Raw genomic sequence first — 20,048 nt, forward strand, 5'->3', positions numbered from 1 at the left:
ACAGTAACACCCCCCCCACACACCCCTCACTCTTGCACTACTATTACATGATGAAATATTCGCTGCAGGCATGTTCATTCTCTAGATGCATATTGGTATCTGTGAAGCACTTCAGCTCTGCTGGCTACAATCTAAACTGATAAAGAACCTCTCCATAGGGAGCACTACAAAAATCAACAAGCCCTCTGGCAGAGTCACATCTAACTGCAAGGGCGCTATGGCCGCAGAATGCTACATTAATGCTGCAGCTATTCACGTCAAGCCAGCCTATGGTCTCCTCAAACGCAGTCCTGACTTGGAAGGACTTGAGAAATCTTTATGATTAGTCTGAGGACTTGAGAGTTTAGACAGCTCCTAAGTGTGATCAAGCGGCCAAAGAAGACTGGGGTTGCATTCTGAGCACTGTGTGTGTTAACTACATTGAATAGGCGTTCTCGTCTAACAGCCTTGGGAGAGAGTAAATTGGGGCTCCTGAGAAAGACCCCTTTCAGGTTTGCTTTCTAACTGAGGCTTAAACCTCCCCCAGCAACAACAAAAAAGCACTCGCTCAGACCCAGGCTTCTTTGAAAAACAATGCATTGGCACAACGTTTATGCTGTGCCAGAACACTCGAGTAAGGAGTGAAGATCTTTTTTTCCTACAGTAATGCCCATTAAACATGCTTTATTCCTAAAGCTGTTTAGATGCCAGAGTTTACCCAGGAGCCCTTCTCTCCGGCTTCCCATCGATACAGGCTAACAGAATGGGGCAAGGGGAGAAGAAATGAAGTCGGAGTTCAGTGACAAGTGGTTTTGGGCAGGTGTTTATGGGCAAGACAAGGCATGCTCCTAGGGATAATGTAGTGCTTTCAGCTGGCTACGACCATGAGGAAGAAGGGCTATTTTCTTCAGCCTAGCTTTTAAGCATACATAACCGCCTTCAAGAAGCTTTGCCCGTGGGTGCAAAGCTACACACAAGCAGAAGAAAACTGCTTAAGGGCTTAACTAAAGGGATGTCAGTCAGGTATCCCACTGAAACAAAAGGTGGGTAGTTCCTGGTCAGTGGGGTTGAACAGAGCTTAGCAACACATGGGGAATTCTAAGAGAGCGTTGTGGGTGGAAGTTCTCCTCAGTTTCCACATCCACTCTCGACATGGGAAGGAGATGTATCAGAAGACATCACTGAGCCCAGCTTCAGCAAAGGTCTCAACATATCGTTACACCTTGGTGCCATTACCAAAAAGCTTCATAAATCAGCGCAGACACTCTGACAAGTCAGCCCCTCTAACAACAATGTAAACCATTTACCCGACACGTCTAGACACGCGAGCATAATGCACAGCCATGAAGCCAGAGTTATCTTTATAAGAATATCAGCACTATGCCAAAGTAGTTGGATTGCATTCGTATCCCCGGCAAATGCGGCAACCGTAAGAGCAGTCCTAAAGCATCCAAAAGGTGATATGAAATATATCCGCTTCTGCAGGCACTGCATTGCCATCATTTTAATCCCTGCTTGCTCCCAAAACAATTCTTTCGGCCTTTCTTACAGGCACAGTGAAAGCAAAACCAAATACACGGAAGCGTTGGGAGAACTCAGGTTGGAAGGGACCTCAGGAGGTCTCCAGGCCAACCGCCTCCCCAAAGCAGACTCAGCTACGAGGTCAGACCATGCTGTTCAGGGCCCCTTCCACCCTGCTTTTACAAGCCCCCATGGATGGAGGCTGCACAAACTCCCGGGGCAACCTGTTTGACTGACTGACCGTTCTCACGCCGAGAAGTTTTCTCCCTATGTGCGGTTGGAACCCCTCGTGTTTCACTTTATGCCCCTTGTCCCTTGGACAACGTTGCCTCTCTTTCTCCCAGCGCTTCCATTGACAACACTTAGGCACCAACTATGCCTCCACTTGAAAAACCCTCTCCTGCAGAGCAGCGGTGCTGCTGAGCTAATGGCAGGGTTCCTGCTGGGTCTGGGTCGGGGTCTGGGTCGGGGTCTGTGTGGGGAGGGGGCACCACAGATAATGCTTTCTTGCAGTCCTCAGGGGAGAAAGTATGAGAGCGGCTGAGGTATGAGAGCAGCCAAGCACACACCTGCTTTTACCAGTCACACAGGGAACTCCTTCTGTGTGGCTCCTTCTTTTTCAAAGCTCATTCCCACGCCTCTCATCAGTCACACTTGCAGACAACTAAGGAGACCTATGTGCCGTTTTGACAACCCCCCTCACCTTTCACGCTGATCTTGAGCATGCCTGTCCGCTCCTTTTTTTTGAAGAAACTCTGCCATCTCCTGATGGTGTTCGGCGACAGCAAGAATAAGGGGGTATATCCCTCCTGAAAGGATAAATAATCCCAGCTAGAAAAACACAAGTTCTGCACCTTTTCGAAAGAGCAGCTTTACCAAATGCCAAGGTTACCTGGTTCTGAGCATCAATATTGGCATTATGCTCAAGTAACAGCCCCGCTACAGTTGTATTAGGAGATAGGACAGCCAGGTGAAGGGCAGTGTTGCCGTCAGCGTCTGCCAGATTTGGGTCGGCACCATGCTCTAGCAGAATAGCCACACATTCTTCTTGCTGGCACTGCACTGCCTGGGAACAACACACAAAAAAGACTTCCAACATTTATGTTTCACTCTGTCACAACTTGCCCAGCTTCCGAACGCTGTGAAAAAAGAGTGTCTTCAAAGATTAGCTAACATATGCCTATTGCACGCTGACTACAACATGCATGTTTCTACACAGGTCTGTGTGAAGAATCCTGCCAGACACCTCTAATTTAATGCACAGTTGATAAGCCTCACAAGAGCTTCCATATTCCACATACCTTCATCAGTGGCGATCTCTTGAAATTGTCAGCAACGTTCAGCTGGCAGTTCTCTTGTACTAGAAATCTAACAACATCCGCGTGGCCGTTCGCACTAGCGAGATGCAGAGGTGTCCTAAAAATTAAACAGATGAGCTTAACATAGACAATGAAAGAACCAGCGCTGTGTCGCCACCCAGCCCTGGGGGCCCTGCCCAGACTCTGCTCCTCCGGCTTGCTGCTGCTGCTGCTGCAATCCTGCACTGATCACCCACAGGGCAGAACTGGTGATGCCTGAGCAGCTGCAAAACCACCCCGCAGGGAGACCACGGCAAAGCGGCAGGTTGGCGGCACGCATGTCCAACAGCGCTCAAGCTGACCCGGCAGCTACAAGCGGCTAGAGTTCACTCTCCCAGCTGACAGGACAAATCTCGCCTTTCAAGCCATTAGCTTGAACGTGATCCCAGACAAAGCCTTAAGGGCGGACCCTTCCACACGGCACCCAAAAGCTGCTGGGGGGTTGGTCGTGCCATGCTGATGCTCCCACTGGATCAGTAGGCTTTGCGTCGTAATACGCTCCTTGCGCTTGAGAGAGGGCTGCTGAGGACTAGTGGGGCTTGGCTCAGAACCTCCTGCAGCAACGCCTGCCAGAAGCAGCCAAGGTGTCCATCAGCAGCCCCCAGCCCCTCACCGCTTCTCCTTGTCTCGCCTGTCGATGCCAACTCTCTTCAGCCACCAGCGCCACCGCCTCAGCCAGGCCAGGTCGCTGCGGGCAGCCGCGCGGTGCAGCCTGCCCAGGTCCTCCTCCCGGAGCTCGTAGCCACTGGTGGCGGCAGCAGCCGCACAGGGCTGCCCAGAAGCGCTGCCAGAGGGCGACTGCTGCCGCTTCTTGCTGAAGAGCCCCATGACCCTCTGCATGCTGCGGCGCATGCTGCGGTGCATGGTGTGGCGTGGGCGCAGCCCCACTGGGAGCAACCAGCAGCAGGAGGCACCCGGTGGACTCTGCTGGGCCCCGGACAAGGACATGGACGAGGGCAAGGACATGGACGAGGAGAGGCACAAGGGAGACGAGCTCGCCTCGAGCAAGGCCGCGGCCTGGAGCCCCCGAGGTGGGGGCAGGGACGCACCGACGCTCCCAGCCCGGGACGTGCTGCTGCTCCGACAGCGGCGGCGACAGCACTGAGCGCCTGCTCCGTCCGCCAGCAGAGGGCGCGCCAGCCCCGTGCCTGCACAACAAGGGCGGCGAGCACGCTCGGGGGCGTCACAAGGGGGCGTCACAGAGGGTGGGGTGACGCCGCCGTGCGGCGGCGGGTGCGTGCCTGTAGAGGCCTGGCGGGCGGGTGTGAGGGCGGCCCTGCAGGGCGGCAAGGAGCGCGGCCCAGGGCTTGTGAGGGCTGCCAGGGGCCCCGGGAGAGGGCGCTTTGCCCCTGCGACAGGGTGCCCTGGGCGGGGGCGCGGGCTGTTCCTGCCTGGCCGAAGGCTGCGGCAGATGCTGGAGCAGCTCTTCCCTCACCCGCTCCTGATTTTTCCCTCAGCACGTGACCAGGGTGCCTCAGGACACGCATCCCTGAAATGAGGCTCGAGGTGGGGTCAGAGCAGAGCCTGGGTGGGCAGGGGCCGCGGGAGGTCTCTATAGGTGCCCACTGATCACTCCAAGGCTGCCATGCCAGAGCATGCAGAGACGATGCGCTCTCCTCCAACAAAAAGGTGGCCTGAACTTCCTGCAGTGTGGCAAAAATCAAGGGCCCCATCTTGCTGTGCTGGTGGCTGCTGCTCAGCCCCTGCACAGAATCACAGAAGGGCTAAGGTCCTCTGGTCCAAGTCCTCTGCTGAAGCAGGGTCGCCTAGAGCCAGTTGTCCAGGATTGTGTCCGGCTGGCATTTGAATATCTCCACAACCTGCCTGGGCAACCTGTGCCAGTGCTGTCACCTTCACAGTAAATATGTGTTTCCTGATGTTCAGAGAGAACCTCCTGTGTTTCAGTTTATGCCCATCACCTCTTGTCCTGTCACTGCGCACCACTGAAAAAAGCTTTGATCCCTCCTGTTACGACCCAGACTGAACAGGCCAGAGGGCCGTAGAGGTTCAGGGATCCCCCTGGGCTAAATTAAGGTGAAACGACACCAAACGATCGCTTTGAATGCTTTATTTGAACAATCCAAACTCTGGAAGGCGTAACGGTGGGCAGCGTGGGTTCTAGCAAAACATTCACAAGAAGAGAGGAAAGAGAGGGAAAAAAGGCGGGAGAGAAAAGAGAGAGTCACCACCCTTGGATCCCGCGGTGTCGACAATGAGCATGGCAATCCTCCAGCGATGGGCGTGCAATCTGGCTCTTTGCAATTGTTGTCTTTATAGTCTAATCTCCGCTGTCAGTCACACCTCTTGAAGACTTACCTGGGTTCATTCTAGACAGTTCTCAACATATGTGGTGGTATTCGAGACGGTTCTTTACCTACTGAGCATGTGCAGCTTATTGGGGTGGTGGTCTTAGGGGCTTTCCAAGGAGCTGCAAGCCCCTTCCTCAAATAAACTTTGTGGGAGCTCTGGCCACGTAGGGTGCGTTGCCATGCGGGGTCTGCCAGAACACCAGACTGCGCACCCTCTGGCACGCCCCCTGTGTCCATGCCAACCGACTCCTCACTGAAGTCCCTAGTTGCTATGCAGGCCGTACCTTAGTTTGCTACAATGTTGGAGCCATTGACAGGCGTTAGCTCCTTCAGTCCCTCACACCTCCCTTCAGGTATTGATATACCTTGATGAGATTCCCCCTGAGATTTCTCTTCTCCAGGCTGAACAGTCCCAGCTCTCTCAGCCTTTCCTCGTGTGAGACGTTCCAGTCCCTTAACGAACTTAGTGGCCCTTTGTTGAAGTTTTTGCAGTATGTCCGCGTCTGAGGAGCCCAGAACTGGACACAATACTCCCCTCACCAGTGCTGAGTAGAGTGGAAATACCACCTCCCTTGACTTGGTGGCAATACTTTGTCTAAGGCAACCCAGGATACCATATTCCTTCTTTGCTGCAAGGACACACTGCTGGCTCATGGTCAACTTGGTGTCCACCAGGACCCCTAGGTCCTTTTCTGCAAAGCTGCTTTCCATGTGGGTGGCCCCCAGCAGGTACTGGTGCCTGGGATTGTTCCGTCTCAGGTGCAGGACACTGCACTGTCCCTTGTTGACTGTGCGAGGTTCCTGTCAGCCCATTTCTCCAGCCTGTCGCAGTCCCTCTGGATGGCAGCGCAACCCTCTGGCGTATCAGCCAGTCCTCCCAGTTTTGTGTCATCAGCAAACTTGCTGAGGGTACGCCGCCCCATCATCCAGATGATTAACAAAGATTTTGAACAGGACTGGACCCAATATTGACCCCTGGGGTACACCGCTAGTCACTGGTCTCCAACTAGACGTTTGCACCACTGATCGCCACCCTCTGGGCCTGGCTGTTCAGTCAGTTTTCAGTCCACCCAGCTGTCTGCTTATCCAGCCCGTGTACGCGTGAACACCTTGTCTATGAGGATCTTATTGGTGACAGTGTCAAAGGCGTTACTGAAGTCCAGGTAGATGATGTCCACTGCTTTCCCCTTGTCTACCAGGCCAGTCTTTTCATCGTAGCAGTTCATCAAGTTGGTCAAACATGAATTCCCCTTGTTGAAGCCATTCTGACTACTACTGACGATTTTGTTGTCTGTCATGTGCCTGGAAATGGTTTCCAGGATTAGCTACTCCATCACATTCCCAGGGATGGAGGTGAGGCTGATTGGCCTGTAGTTCCCTGGGTCCTCCTTCTTGCCCTTCTTGAAGATAGGAGTGACCTTTTCTTTCCTCCAGTCTTTGGGCACTTCTCCCAGTCACCATGATCGATCACAGATTATCGAGAGTGGCTTCACAATGGCATCAGCCAGCTCCCTCGGCACTCATGAATGCGTCCCGTCAGGGCCCATGGACTTATGTATGTCCAGTTTGCTTAAGTGTTCCCTGACCTGATCCTCTTCCACCAAGAGTACATCTTCCTTGCTCCAGATTTTCCCCTGGTCTCTGGGACCTGGGATTCCTGAAGGCTGGCCTTGCTAGTAAAGACGGAGGCAAAGAAGGCGTTCAGTTCTTCTGTCTTTTCCGTGTCCTGTGTAACCAGGTCCCCCATCTTGTTGAGCGATGCATGGGCCCACATTTTCCCTGGTCTTCCTTTTGTCGCCTACATGCTTAAGGAAGTCCTTTTTGTTGTTGTTGACATCCCTGGCCTGATTCAATTCCATTTGGGCTTTAGCTTTCCTAACTTCATCCCTGGATGCTCGGACAATGTTTCAGTAATCCTCCCAGTTGTTATGACCCAGACAGGACAGACCAGAGGGTCGTAGAGGTTCTGAGATCCCCTCGGGCTAAATTAAGGTGAAACGACACCAAACGATCACTTCAAATGATTTCTTTGCAATAGGAACAACCCAAAACTTTGGAAGGCTAACAGTAGGCAGCGTGGGTTCTATCAAAACATTTACAAGAAGAAAGGAAAGAGAGGAAAAGGGGGAAAGAGAAAAAGAGATAGATATTTACCCCCTCACCCCCCACCCCATTGTAACTGCTGTCAGCTCCTGTCATGCCAGATGCCAACGTTCAATTTCCGTTCTGCTGCTCCGCCAGCCAAGAACTTTCCCTCTCACTGACAACCGGCAGCACAGAGCAGGTTAGGAACAAACTTGAAAACAGGTCATGTCCCAGTTTATCACAGTGACAACACAAAGTGAAGGCGAAGACGTTCTGCACCTGCGTTCTCTGTGGAGAGACGCTAGAAAGTACCAAAAGCTGAACTTCTCTCTGACCGCTCTGGTGCAGGCCGAAGAAATTTCTTACCACCTTTCCCCTTTGCGGGCTACAAATTGGTCAGCTCCCCATGGGATAAAAACCTGTAGGATTTGGCAGCTTTTCATGGCTGCCAGAAGCTCACCCACTACCTTCTGCCCAGACCACAAGAAGGATTGCTCTAAAATACAGTAAGAGTCTGGGAACTGATTATTAGCAATACCTCAACTCTAGTCCACAATCTTAACACAATTGTGCTTCAAGCCTCCCCAGAGGAAAAGGACACGGACGGATGCTGGCCATTTGCCTGGCCTCCAGGACAGGCTGAAGATACAGCTGTGAGCAGAGGAGAGCTCTCGCTCGGACTTAGGCCTTGCTTCTCTCTCACCCTCGAAAATGTCTGTATGACTGATTTTCACTCAGACCGAGGGCGGAGAGAGAAGTCTCTGCCTGCCTAGGAAGAAAGCCTGAATAGGCCTTCAAAAATATAGCTCTCCTCATCCATGCCAGCTAGGTCCAAAGAACTCAAATTCTGTGACAAAACGCAGCGGTTCTCCTAAAATGTCACAACAGTTCCAGCAGTCATCACCATTTTGCAGCAATCAGACAGGTCCTCATCTGTACCAGAGGCAAGCAGAGGGAATAAGAGGGTACAGCCATGTGAACAGGGGATGGGAGAAGCAAAGCCAGCAGGGGATCAGAAGAAAAACAAAGACACGTACTAGATTACAAAGTTTATTAAATACCAAGTTGGAACAAAATACTTGGAATTAAATGCAGGGTGTTAGCAGCACAAAACCGTTGTCTTCCTGCCAACATGGTGGCCATGGCTGCTCTTCCTCACTGCCTGGCAGCTCCAGTCCCTGAATTAGTAGGTGGAAGGCAAATGTTTCATCTCAGTATAACCACTCCTTGCTTTCTGGACTTTTGGGACTTCTCTGCTCCAGCATCTTCCGATCGGTAATGATGTCGTCTCTTCAGCTATGAAAATAGGGAAAGGCAGTTGACTCATTCTACAATAAGACCTTCTAAAAACAATGTAGCTCTGAAGCATGGCTGCTTTAGCAACAAATCCGAGTAACAAGCGGAGAAGTAGATAAGAGATTACATGCTACTGAACAGCCAGAGCAACCTCAAAAGCACTTCTGGGAACTCTTCTTCTGGGTCCCCATGACAAGGGACAGCTGGGCTGAGACAGCCACTAGTGAGCAATAAGTTACAGAACTTTTTCTGCATCACCACATCACATCGCATGCCCTGGGAAGCAATGACACCATTTAGAAAAGCAAAACCTGAACTGCCTCCTGCTCAACTTGTGTTTAAGACGGGTCTCAGGGGCTGATCGTGGGCAAAGCCAGCTTCATACAGTTGTTCTGAGTTATGGCAGTGTTACTCCCCGCTCTTCCAGGAAGGAATTCATCTGTCAGACCTAGAAGATGCTGCCACGGCCTCAAGCTGCAGCCAGGCCTGTGCCGGGCCTCGCTGCTCTCAGCCCTGACCCTCACCCATGGACGTGACATCCTGGTAGGACTGCAGACCTGCCTGTCCCTATGGACTGGCCTGGCGGTCTGCACTCTTGGCTGACCCCGCTTACTGTCACTGGACCTGTTCAGCTCTTCTTGGTGAGGGCCTGTGGGACTGCTCCCTGGCCTGTAAGGTCACGGACCCTGCCAGCCTTGCTGCGACTCTCGGCTCGCCCTTGATGTGCCTTTGCAGATACTGCTCTGCACATTAATTTTTACCCATGATGACAACTACAGCAGTGTTTATCATCATCTCCTACTACTACTACAACAGAAGGAGCATCAAGAAGAGAACAGATAATTGACCATACCAAAAATGTATAGGAAAAGGGTAATACAGGTCTCAACGCCCCCCACCCCCCGCCCCCCAAGCCAAAAAAAACCCCAGCCAACAGAAGAAAATCACCAAGAAAACCCCAAACAAACCAGAGCTCACCTTTGTTCTTAATCTACCATCTTCACTGACCATTTCAGAGCAGTTGTTCTTCATTTCTCCCTGTAAACTAAGCTGGGACTCCATCTCGCTCTCCTCATACACACGGAGTTTCTTTGTAGCTCTGCTCAGAAGCCTGTTCAACCTACAGAGCAAATTAGTCAAGACAACAATGAAGCAAAGGAACAGCCGGCCTTTTTCACATACTCTTACATAAAGAGCGCAGACGTGGCTTGCTTCATCTTGAACGTGCTTGACACACCAGGAATTACTGAGAAAAACCAGCATTCCTGTGCCACAGATCACTTGGAGGGTCCAAATTTCACCTGACAAGAGGACTAAAAGACTTCCTTCCCTCCCAGGAGAACTGCAGGGCAACCTGCATTTGCGGTTCTTTTGGCAGCTATTGAAAACTATAGGCTCACGTACAGAAGCGCCTTGCAAGAACTAACATGAGGCTTGAATTAGCTCACAAACAGCTACGTACACCTATTTTTACACTGAAGTTCAATAAAGCTTGGCTTCTACTCAGGGATACCTCTTCAACATACTAAAAAGCCATACCTCTCACAGTCTTTGTACAATTCGAAGTTTATTCTCAATTCTTCGCACAGATGCACTTCGTTTCTGCATACCTCCTCTGCCAGCTTCTTCACTTGCTGTGCTTTACTGTCACGCTTTCAAAATAGAAAAGATACATGACACACACAGCATAGGAACAATATCTGTGTGCAGTATGTGTATCTAGTGTTCTCCACAGAGAAGCTGCAGTACATCTCTATCTGTTGCTTCCTGCATGACCTTCAAATGACAAGATACTCAGAGCCTGAACGGCAAGGATAACAGAAAAAGCAGAGTATGTAAGAACTCAACAAAAAGGTGGACACGGTTCTCCTGGGTATTGGCTAGGTGTTTGGAGAATTTTCTGGGCTCACCTGTTCCAAGAGTTCAGCCTTTTCCCTGTCACTCTGACCAACACGCTCTTCACGGTGGGATCTTGACTTCAGTTGCCCTTCCCACGTGCTGTGTAAGTCCTTTGATGTCAGAGCCAGCACATTCTGCTTTTTCATCTGTGAAAGCAACAGTGGCAAAGAAAAAACTAAGGTGACCGGAAGACAACACTGCAGTAGAAAGCAGTACCTTAAATGGAAACAGGCCTAAGCTCTCCTCTCCCCATCTGAGATCTACGGTTAAGGTTCATGTGGAGTGTAAAACACACCTTGGGAAACATAGCCAAGAACAGCAATTGAAGCTGGTGGAAAGAATGAACGCTCTAGAAGTGACAAGATGAGGCTGCATCTTTGGGGGATTAGACGACACACACACACACACAGAATCACCCTACAGCTTTCTTCCAAAGGTCCTCCGGAGTTCATAATGATACATACTGCATAATATAATAATTCCTCTCGTGCCCACCACAGACAGTACCCTACCCTCACGGCTTCTGTAACAGCTGTACATCTCCTGAGAGCAAGAAAACGCTCTGCCTGCTACTGTACAGCATCACCTCACCTAATTATTCTTTACCTCAGCCCCTGCGTGGCAGGACAGAACCAGCACCCGTTCACACGTGGTAGAGGAAGCTATCATGGTCTCGAGGGCAAGCTGTGACAAAGCTGCAGAGGTAACATGGATCTCCCAAGTCCAGTCTCCTCTCTCAGCTTTCAACCACCGATCTCCCTCCTGCCCACAACATCCATCCTATCCACCATCTGTCATGGTTTAACCTTAGTAGGCAGCTAAGCACCACACAGCCACTCGCTCACTCCCTGCCGGTGGGGTGGGGGAGAGCATCGGCAGGGTAAGAGTGAGAAAATTTGTGGGTTGAGAGGAAGACAGTTTCATAGGTAAAGCTAAAGTTGCATGCGCGAGCAAAGCAAATAAGGAATTCATTCACTGCTTCCCAGCGGCAGGCAGTTTTTCAGCCGTTTCCAGGAAAGCAGGGCTTCCTCACGTGTAATGGTTCCTTGGCAAGACAAATGCCATATCTCCAAACGTCCCTCCTTCCTTCCTCCTTCCCCGCAGCTTTTATTGCTGAGCATGATGTCATATGGGATGGTCATTTGGAGTCAGCTGTCCTGGTTGTGCCCCCCTGCCCCAGCTTCTTGTGCACCCCCAGCCTACTTGCTGGTGGGGCAGTATGAGAAACAGAAAAGGCCTTGACACTGTGCAAGCACTGTTCAGCAATAACTAAATCGTCCCTGTGTCATTAACACAGTTTTCATCACAAATTCAAAACGTAGCACCAGACAAGCTCCTATGAAGAAAATGAACTCGTGTCAAAACGTTGCCTTTTAGAGCATTAGGTAGGACTTGCTAATGTAGCATGGGAAAACTCTCAAAACCAGAAAGCTGGGGAATGGACCAGGCTGCTTTCTGAGCAGCCTATATTCAGTAGAATGCAGGAACTGAGCTCCCCTAGGCTCTCCAGGAAAACCTCATCTTAAAATGTCCCCACAGAAATAGGTAACTAGGCTCAGGAGCTCACAAAAAGGGAAGTTTTTGACCAGCTTACTGAGGCAGAGGCTTGCAGGTCTCTCTGAAGGGCTTCAATCCTATTGCTTTGTTGCTGGACTGTGGCTTCCAATCTGGCATTTTCAATTTCAAGGCTTAAAAAGAAACACAAGTCTTATTACGGAAATCCACCAGAGCACCAGTTCTGAAAGAACAGCATGGAATAACAATCTAAGACAAAAGCGTCCTTCAAAATCGTGTATTAACTTGCTGTGATGCAACAAGGCTATCCTGTTGTTTTCACACAATCCCACAAAGCGACAGACACCTTGCTTCACTGTGTTAGTCTCCTACCGTTGCACGTGTTCCTCCAGTTGTTTTATAGTAGTATTAGTCCCAGAAGATGCCAACAGGAGGTCCTGCAGTTTCTGGGAGGAAGCTATTACTTCTCTTTCCTTATCATCCAAGGCAGTCTTCAAGTCACGAACACAATGCTCAGACTGACGATGCTGTTCTTCCAACTCCCGCAACTGTAAAATCACAGGAAGAATCCACAGTAGTCAGGTGAGCTTTTATATAGAGGAGTCAACTGCGCCTGAAGAATTCAAGTACTGCATATATCTGCGCATACCCTCTACCCAAACCACTGTAATCATTTCAAGTACATTGAAACTTTCACTTCTACTAGCAAGTGAACACAAACTGTGTTACTTCATCGTCTTTTCTACTGGCCTCTCTCATCCCTCCACTGATTTCCTATAGCACGGTTCTAAGCACCGACGCTGCCCCCCCTACCCTTCCGGTGAGTCGTGACACTCTTTGGATCCACTTGTTTGCTCCTCCATGAAGATAACCATGAAGGAGGTTCACATTGTTTTACATGCTGTGCACCCAAAACAAAGACAACGACCTTCACAGATATTTAGCAAGCTACAAATAAGGAACATCTGTTGTATACAAACAGAAGACTATATATAGAGTGCAATATCCTGAACAGGGAAATAGTGCCTCAGAGCAGAGGTGAATTTTGAGAGAGAACAAACTGCTCTGTTCGTACCTAGCCACCAGAAGGCTGCTCCTAACGCACTGCCTTGCCCCTCCAGCTTGTGAGGAGCTCCCCAACGGGCCAGCTGCATTTAACACCAGGGGAGGGGAGGAAGAAGGGACGAGAAAGGACGTTGCTGCAATACTACCCCAGAGCCTGAACAAGAGCTTCTGCTGTGGTGTTGAGGAGCAAGATTGTCTCTCACTTGCAACAGAAACCAGTTGGCTTTTTGATGATTCAAGTAATGCGATATTGCGCTCTGGAAGAGGAAGAGGAGGCCACCTGGCTGACGGTTTCACTGGCTTCATGAATTACGACAGGGGATCATTAACTTCCTTAGATCTCTCTCCTGCTGGCTCCCAGAATACTGTTTTTTTCCTTTTTCACAATGAACAGGAAGAAACAGCCACCCGCAGGTTTATTCCTATAGTGACAGGCTTTCCATACCTCGGCTTCAACCCTGTCCAGTTCCATTTGCAAGCGCAGCTTGTCTTCCTCCAGGTCATTGTGGTAGTGCATAGTAACTTCCAGTGAAGCTTCTGACGTAGCTTGCTTTTTAAGAGCATCGGCCAGCTCCTGCTGCAGCTGTGTGACCCAGTCCTCAAGAAGAGTTGTTACATGAGCATGAAGAGTTCGATAAGAACATGAGAATATGAGGTGTGCTTTGGCTTCTCAGGTTACATAATTAGGTCAGTCTTCAAAGTGAATTCAAAGCTAAGAAATGTTGCCCACCACCAGCAGGCACCTGCAAAACTGATGACCTCTCTCCATCTTTCTCAGCTGAGCAAGCACCTCCACGCTACCAGGGGAAGCAGGGGAAACTTCACTGCTGCTATACTATACTAGAAATGAAACTCAAAGGCCAGTTGCTATGAGACCCAGGTCATTAGCTTGACCTGCCTTCATCTCAGTCCTAAATGAACAGCTGGCCTAAAGCACAAGTATTTCAAGGGCCCCCAGTTACAAATGTGTGGCGGGAGCAGCAGCAGAGGTCAACGAGCCCAGAGGTAAATAAGCCCAGAAGCAAGCGAACCAAAGGGAACCCCACTGCATCCCTCACAGAAAGTACCTCGAAATCCCCAGGAGATTCAGCATCTTCTTTTTGCTCTGCTCCTCCCACTGGGAGGGCACCTACAGAGGAGGTAAGAAGCGACACACTGTGAGTGTTTATCTCAGTCTGCTTTTTCCCATCATCCAAGCCCAGCATCCAAAAGATGAGGAACGGTTCTATTACAGGCCATAGCGATTTTCCTCATCGGCTCTTCCACAGTTAAGGATCCTACCTCCTCCGTCCTGAGCAAGTGCAGCCCGTGTAAAGTCAGCAGTCCTCACAGGGCAGGAGCTGCTGAGAACTGCCTTGTCTGCTGCACCACCTGCAGAAGATTCTTCTGTGTTCTCACTGTCCACGTTTTCTGCCAGTGGCTTACTAAGGATATATACAGGAAGAGAGGAAATAGAGTTGGTAGAAACAACTACATCTTTGCATACACGCTTGACTAGGACAGCAACAGCCATTCCTGACCCAGCGTCTCCATTTTTGTTGCCAACTGAGAAACAGTAACACACCCCACACACCCCCCTCACTCTTGCACTACTATTACATGATGAAATATTCGCTGCAGGCATGTTCATTCTCTAGATGCATATTGGTATCTGTGAAGCACTTCAGCTCTGCTGGCTACAATCTAAACTGATAAAGAACCTCTCCATAGGGAGCACTACAAAAATCAACAAGCCCTCTGGCAGAGTCACATCTAACTGCAAGGGCGCTATGGCCGCAGAATGCTACATTAATGCTGCAGCTATTCACGTCAAGCCAGCCTATGGTCTCCTCAAACGCAGTCCTGACTTGGAAGGACTTGAGAAATCTTTATGATTAGTCTGAGGACTTGAGAGTTTAGACAGCTCCTAAGTGTGATCAAGCGGCCAAAGAAGACTGGGGTTGCATTCTGAGCACTGTGTGTGTTAACTACATTGAATAGGCGTTCTCGTCTAACAGCCTTGGGAGAGAGTAAATTGGGGCTCCTGAGAAAGACCCCTTTCAGGTTTGCTTTCTAACTGAGGCTTAAACCTCCCCCAGCAACAACAAAAAAGCACTCGCTCAGACCCAGGCTTCTTTGAAAAACAATGCATTGGCACAACGTTTATGCTGTGCCAGAACACTCGAGTAAGGAGTGAAGATCTTTTTTTCCTACAGTAATGCCCATTAAACATGCTTTATTCCTAAAGCTGTTTAGATGCCAGAGTTTACCCAGGAGCCCTTCTCTCCGGCTTCCCATCGATACAGGCTAACAGAATGGGGCAAGGGGAGAAGAAATGAAGTCGGAGTTCAGTGACAAGTGGTTTTGGGCAGGTGTTTATGGGCAAGACAAGGCATGCTCCTAGGGATAATGTAGTGCTTTCAGCTGGCTACGACCATGAGGAAGAAGGGCTATTTTCTTCAGCCTAGCTTTTAAGCATACATAACCGCCTTCAAGAAGCTTTGCCCGTGGGTGCAAAGCTACACACAAGCAGAAGAAAACTGCTTAAGGGCTTAACTAAAGGGATGTCAGTCAGGTATCCCACTGAAACAAAAGGTGGGTAGTTCCTGGTCAGTGGGGTTGAACAGAGCTTAGCAACACATGCGGGAATTCTAAGAGAGCGTTGTGGGTGGAAGTTCTCCTCAGTTTCCACATCCACTCTCGACATGGGAAGGAGATGTATCAGAAGACATCACTGAGCCCAGCTTCAGCAAAGGTCTCAACATATCGTTACACCTTGGTGCCATTACCAAAAAGCTTCATAAATCAGCGCAGACACTCTGACAAGTCAGCCCCTCTAACGACAATGTAAACCATTTACCCGACACGTCTAGACACGCGAGCATAATGCACAGCCATGAAGCCAGAGTTATCTTTATAAGAATATCAGCACTATGCCAAAGAAGTAGTTGGATTGCATTCGTATCCCCGGCAAATGCGGCAACCGTAAGAGCAGTCCTAAAGCATCCAAAAGGTGATATGAAATATATCCGCTTCTGCAGGCACTGCATTGCCATCATTTTAATCCCTGCTTGCTCCCAAAACAATTCTTTTGGCCTTTCTTACAGGCACAGTGAAAGCAAAACCAAATACACGGAAGCGTTGGGAGAACTCAGGTTGGAAGGGACCTCAGGAGGTCTCCAGGCCAACCGCCTCCCCAAAGCAGACTCAGCTACGAGGTCAGACCATGCTGTTCAGGGCCCCTTCCACCCTGCTTTTACAAGCCCCCATGGATGGAGGCTGCACAAACTCCCGGGGCAACCTGTTTGACTGACTGACCGTTCTCACGCCGAGAAGTTTTCTCCCTATGTGCGGTTGGAACCCCTCGTGTTTCACTTTATGCCCCTTGTCCCTTGGACAACGTTGCCTCTCTTTCTCCCAGCGCTTCCATTGACAACACTTAGGCACCAACTATGCCTCCACTTGAAAAACCCTCTCCTGCAGAGCAGCGGTGCTGCTGAGCTAATGGCAGGGTTCCTGCTGGGTCTGGGTCTGGGTCGGGGTCTGGGTCGGGGTCTGTGTGGGGAGGGGGCACCACAGATAATGCTTTCTTGCAGTCCTCAGGGGAGAAAGTATGAGAGCGGCTGAGGTATGAGAGCAGCCAAGCACACACCTGCTTTTACCAGTCACACAGGGAACTCCTTCTGTGTGGCTCCTTCTTTTTCAAAGCTCATTCCCACGCCTCTCATCAGTCACACTTGCAGACAACTAAGGAGACCTATGTGCCGTTTTGACAACCCCCCTCACCTTTCACGCTGATCTTGAGCATGCCTGTCCGCTCCTTTTTTTTGAAGAAACTCTGCCATCTCCTGATGGTGTTCGGCGACAGCAAGAATAAGGGGGGTATATCCCTCCTGAAAGGATAAATAATCCCAGCTAGAAAAACACAAGTTCTGCACCTTTTCGAAAGAGCAGCTTTACCAAATGCCAAGGTTACCTGGTTCTGAGCATCAATATTGGCATTATGCTCAAGTAACAGCCCCGCTACAGTTGTATTAGGCGATAGGACAGCCAGGTGAAGGGCAGTGTTGCCGTCAGCGTCTGCCAGATTTGGGTCGGCACCATGCTCTAGCAGAATAGCCACACATTCTTCTTGCTGGCACTGCACTGCCTGGGAACAACACACAAAAAAGACTTCCAACATTTATGTTTCACTCTGTCACAACTTGCCCAGCTTCCGAACGCTGTGAAAAAAGAGTGTCTTCAAAGATTAGCTAACATATGCCTATTGCACGCTGACTACAACATGCATGTTTCTACACAGGTCTGTGTGAAGAATCCTGCCAGACACCTCTAATTTAATGCACAGTTGATAAGCCTCACAAGAGCTTCCATATTCCACATACCTTCATCAGTGGCGATCTCTTGAAATTGTCAGCAACGTTCAGCTGGCAGTTCTCTTGTACTAGAAATCTAACAACATCCGCGTGGCCGTTCGCACTAGCGAGATGCAGAGGTGTCCTAAAAATTAAACATATGAGCTTAACATAGACAATGAAAGAACCAGCGCTGTGTCGCCACCCAGCCCTGGGGGCCCTGCCCAGACTCTGCTCCTCCGGCTTGCTGCTGCTGCTGCTGCAATCCTGCACTGATCACCCACAGGGCAGAACTGGTGATGCCTGAGCAGCTGCAAAACCACCCCGCAGGGAGACCACGGCAAAGCGGCAGGTTGGCGGCACGCATGTCCAACAGCGCTCAAGCTGACCCGGCAGCTACAAGCGGCTAGAGTTCACTCTCCCAGCTGACAGGACAAATCTCGCCTTTCAAGCCATTAGCTTGAACGTGATCCCAGACAAAGCCTTAAGGGCGGACCCTTCCACACGGCACCCAAAAGCTGCTGGGGGGTTGGTCGTGCCATGCTGATGCTCCCACTGGATCAGTAGGCTTTGCGTCGTAATACGCTCCTTGCGCTTGAGAGAGGGCTGCTGAGGACTAGTGGGGCTTGGCTCAGAACCTCCTGCAGCAACGCCTGCCAGAAGCAGCCAAGGTGTCCATCAGCAGCCCCCAGCCCCTCACCGCTTCTCCTTGTCTCGCCTGTCGATGCCAACTCTCTTCAGCCACCAGCGCCACCGCCTCAGCCAGGCCAGGTCGCTGCGGGCAGCCGCGCGGTGCAGCCTGCCCAGGTCCTCCTCCCGGAGCTCGTAGCCACTGGTGGCGGCAGCAGCCGCACAGGGCTGCCCAGAAGCGCTGCCAGAGGGCGACTGCTGCCGCTTCTTGCTGAAGAGCCCCATGACCCTCTGCATGCTGCGGCGCATGCTGCGGTGCATGGTGTGGCGTGGGCGCAGCCCCACTGGGAGCAACCAGCAGCAGGAGGCACCCGGTGGACTCTGCTGGGCCCCGGACAAGGACATGGACGAGGGCAAGGACATGGACGAGGAGAGGCACAAGGGAGACGAGCTCGCCTCGAGCAAGGGCCGCGGCCTGGAGCCCCCGAGGTGGGGGCAGGGACGCACCGACGCTCCCAGCCCGGGACGTGCTGCCGCTCCGACAGCGGCGGCGACAGCACTGAGCGCCTGCTCCGTCCGCCAGCAGAGGGCGCGCCAGCCCCGTGCCTGCACAACAAGGGCGGCGAGCACGCTCGGGGGCGTCACAAGGGGGCGTCACAGAGGGTGGGGTGACGCCGCCGTGCGGCGGCGGGTGCGTGCGTGTAGAGGCCTGGCGGGCGGGTGTGAGGGCGGCCCTGCAGGGCGGCAAGGAGCGCGGCCCAGGGCTTGTGAGGGCTGCCAGGGGCCCCGGGAGAGGGCGCTTTGCCCCTGCGACAGGGTGCCCCTGGGCGGGGGCGCGGGCTGTTCCTGCCTGGCCGAAGGCTGCGGCAGATGCTGGAGCAGCTCTTCCCTGACCCGCTCCTGATTTTTCCCTCAGCACGTGACCAGGGTGCCTCAGGACACGCATCCCTGAAATGAGGCTCGAGGTGGGGTCAGAGCAGAGCCTGGGTGGGCAGGGGCCGCGGGAGGTCTGTATAGGTGCCCACTGATCACTCCAAGGCTGCCATGCCAGAGCATGCAGAGACGATGCGCTCTCCTCCAACAAAAAGGTGGCCTGAACTTCCTGCAGTGTGGCAAAAATCAAGGGCCCCATCTTGCTGTGCTGGTGGCTGCTGCTCAGCCCCTGCACAGAATCACAGAAGGGCTAAGGTCCTCTGGTCCAAGTCCTCTGCTGAAGCAGGGTCGCCTAGAGCCAGTTGTCCAGGATTGTGTCCGGCTGGCATTTGAATATCTCCACAACCTGCCTGGGCAACCTGTGCCAGTGCTGTCACCTTCACAGTAAATATGTGTTTCCTGATGTTCAGAGAGAACCTCCTGTGTTTCAGTTTATGCCCATCACCTCTTGTCCTGTCACTGCGCACCACTGAAAAAAGCTTTGATCCCTCCTGTTACGACCCAGACTGAACAGGCCAGAGGGCCGTAGAGGTTCAGGGATCCCCCTGGGCTAAATTAAGGTGAAACGACACCAAACGATCGCTTTGAATGCTTTATTTGAACAATCCAAACTCTGGAAGGCGTAACGGTGGGCAGCGTGGGTTCTAGCAAAACATTCACAAGAAGAGAGGAAAGAGAGGGAAAAAAGGCGGGAGAGAAAAGAGAGAGTCACCACCCTTGGATCCCGCGGTGTCGACAATGAGCATGGCAATCCTCCAGCGATGGGCGTGCAATCTGGCTCTTTGCAATTGTTGTCTTTATAGTCTAATCTCCGCTGTCAGTCACACCTCTTGAAGACTTACCTGGGTTCATTCTAGACAGTTCCAACATATGTGGTGGTATTCGAGACGGTTCTTTACCTACTGAGCATGTGCAGCTATTGGGGTGGTGGTCTTAGGGCTTTCCAAGGAGCTGCAAGCCCCTTCCTCAAATAAACTTTGTGTGAGCTCTGGCCACGTAGGGTGCGTTGCCATGCGGGGTCTGCCAGAACACCAGACTGCGCACCCTCTGGCACGCCCCCTGTGTCCATGCCAACCGACTCCTCACTGAAGTCCCTAGTTGCTATGCAGGCCGTACCTTAGTTT

At 51.4% G+C, this 20,048-nt stretch overlaps 1 protein-coding gene across 1 annotated transcript; it reads right to left on the reverse strand.

Annotated features, from left to right (window-relative positions):
- Positions 1–8,409: 8,409 nt before the first annotated feature.
- On the reverse strand, positions 8,410–18,276 carry ANKRD7 (ankyrin repeat domain 7). Its single transcript, XM_050904190.1, has 13 exons — positions 18,062–18,276; positions 17,392–17,506; positions 16,983–17,156; positions 16,793–16,899; positions 14,309–14,451; positions 14,095–14,156; positions 13,473–13,625; positions 12,335–12,510; positions 12,042–12,135; positions 10,459–10,593; positions 10,088–10,200; positions 9,527–9,668; positions 8,410–8,548 (listed from the first exon to the last, which is right to left on the reverse strand). The coding sequence occupies exons 1-13, from the start codon at positions 18,274–18,276 to the stop codon at positions 8,459–8,461; spliced, it is 1,719 nt and encodes a 572-aa protein (XP_050760147.1). The 3' UTR covers positions 8,410–8,458.
- Between the last annotated feature and the right edge of the window lie 1,772 nt (positions 18,277–20,048).

This window comes from Gymnogyps californianus, chromosome 1 (genome assembly GCF_018139145.2).
Source record: "Gymnogyps californianus isolate 813 chromosome 1, ASM1813914v2, whole genome shotgun sequence".
Lineage (NCBI taxonomy): Eukaryota > Metazoa > Chordata > Aves > Accipitriformes > Cathartidae > Gymnogyps > Gymnogyps californianus.

Bases quoted from the DNA above. Each gene is read 5' to 3' on its own strand.
- ANKRD7 (XM_050904190.1), bottom strand. From the start codon at position 18,276: ATGGGGCTCTTCAGCAAGAAGCGGCAGCAGTCGCCCTCTGGCAGCGCT. The intron at 17,507-18,061 runs GTGAGGGGCTGG...TTTAATTTTTAG, and splicing joins AGGCGAGACAAGGAGAAGCG to GACACCTCTGCATCTCGCTA. The intron at 12,136-12,334 runs GTAGGAGACTAA...TTTCTTTTTAAG, and splicing joins CTGGAGGAACACGTGCAACG to CCTTGAAATTGAAAATGCCA.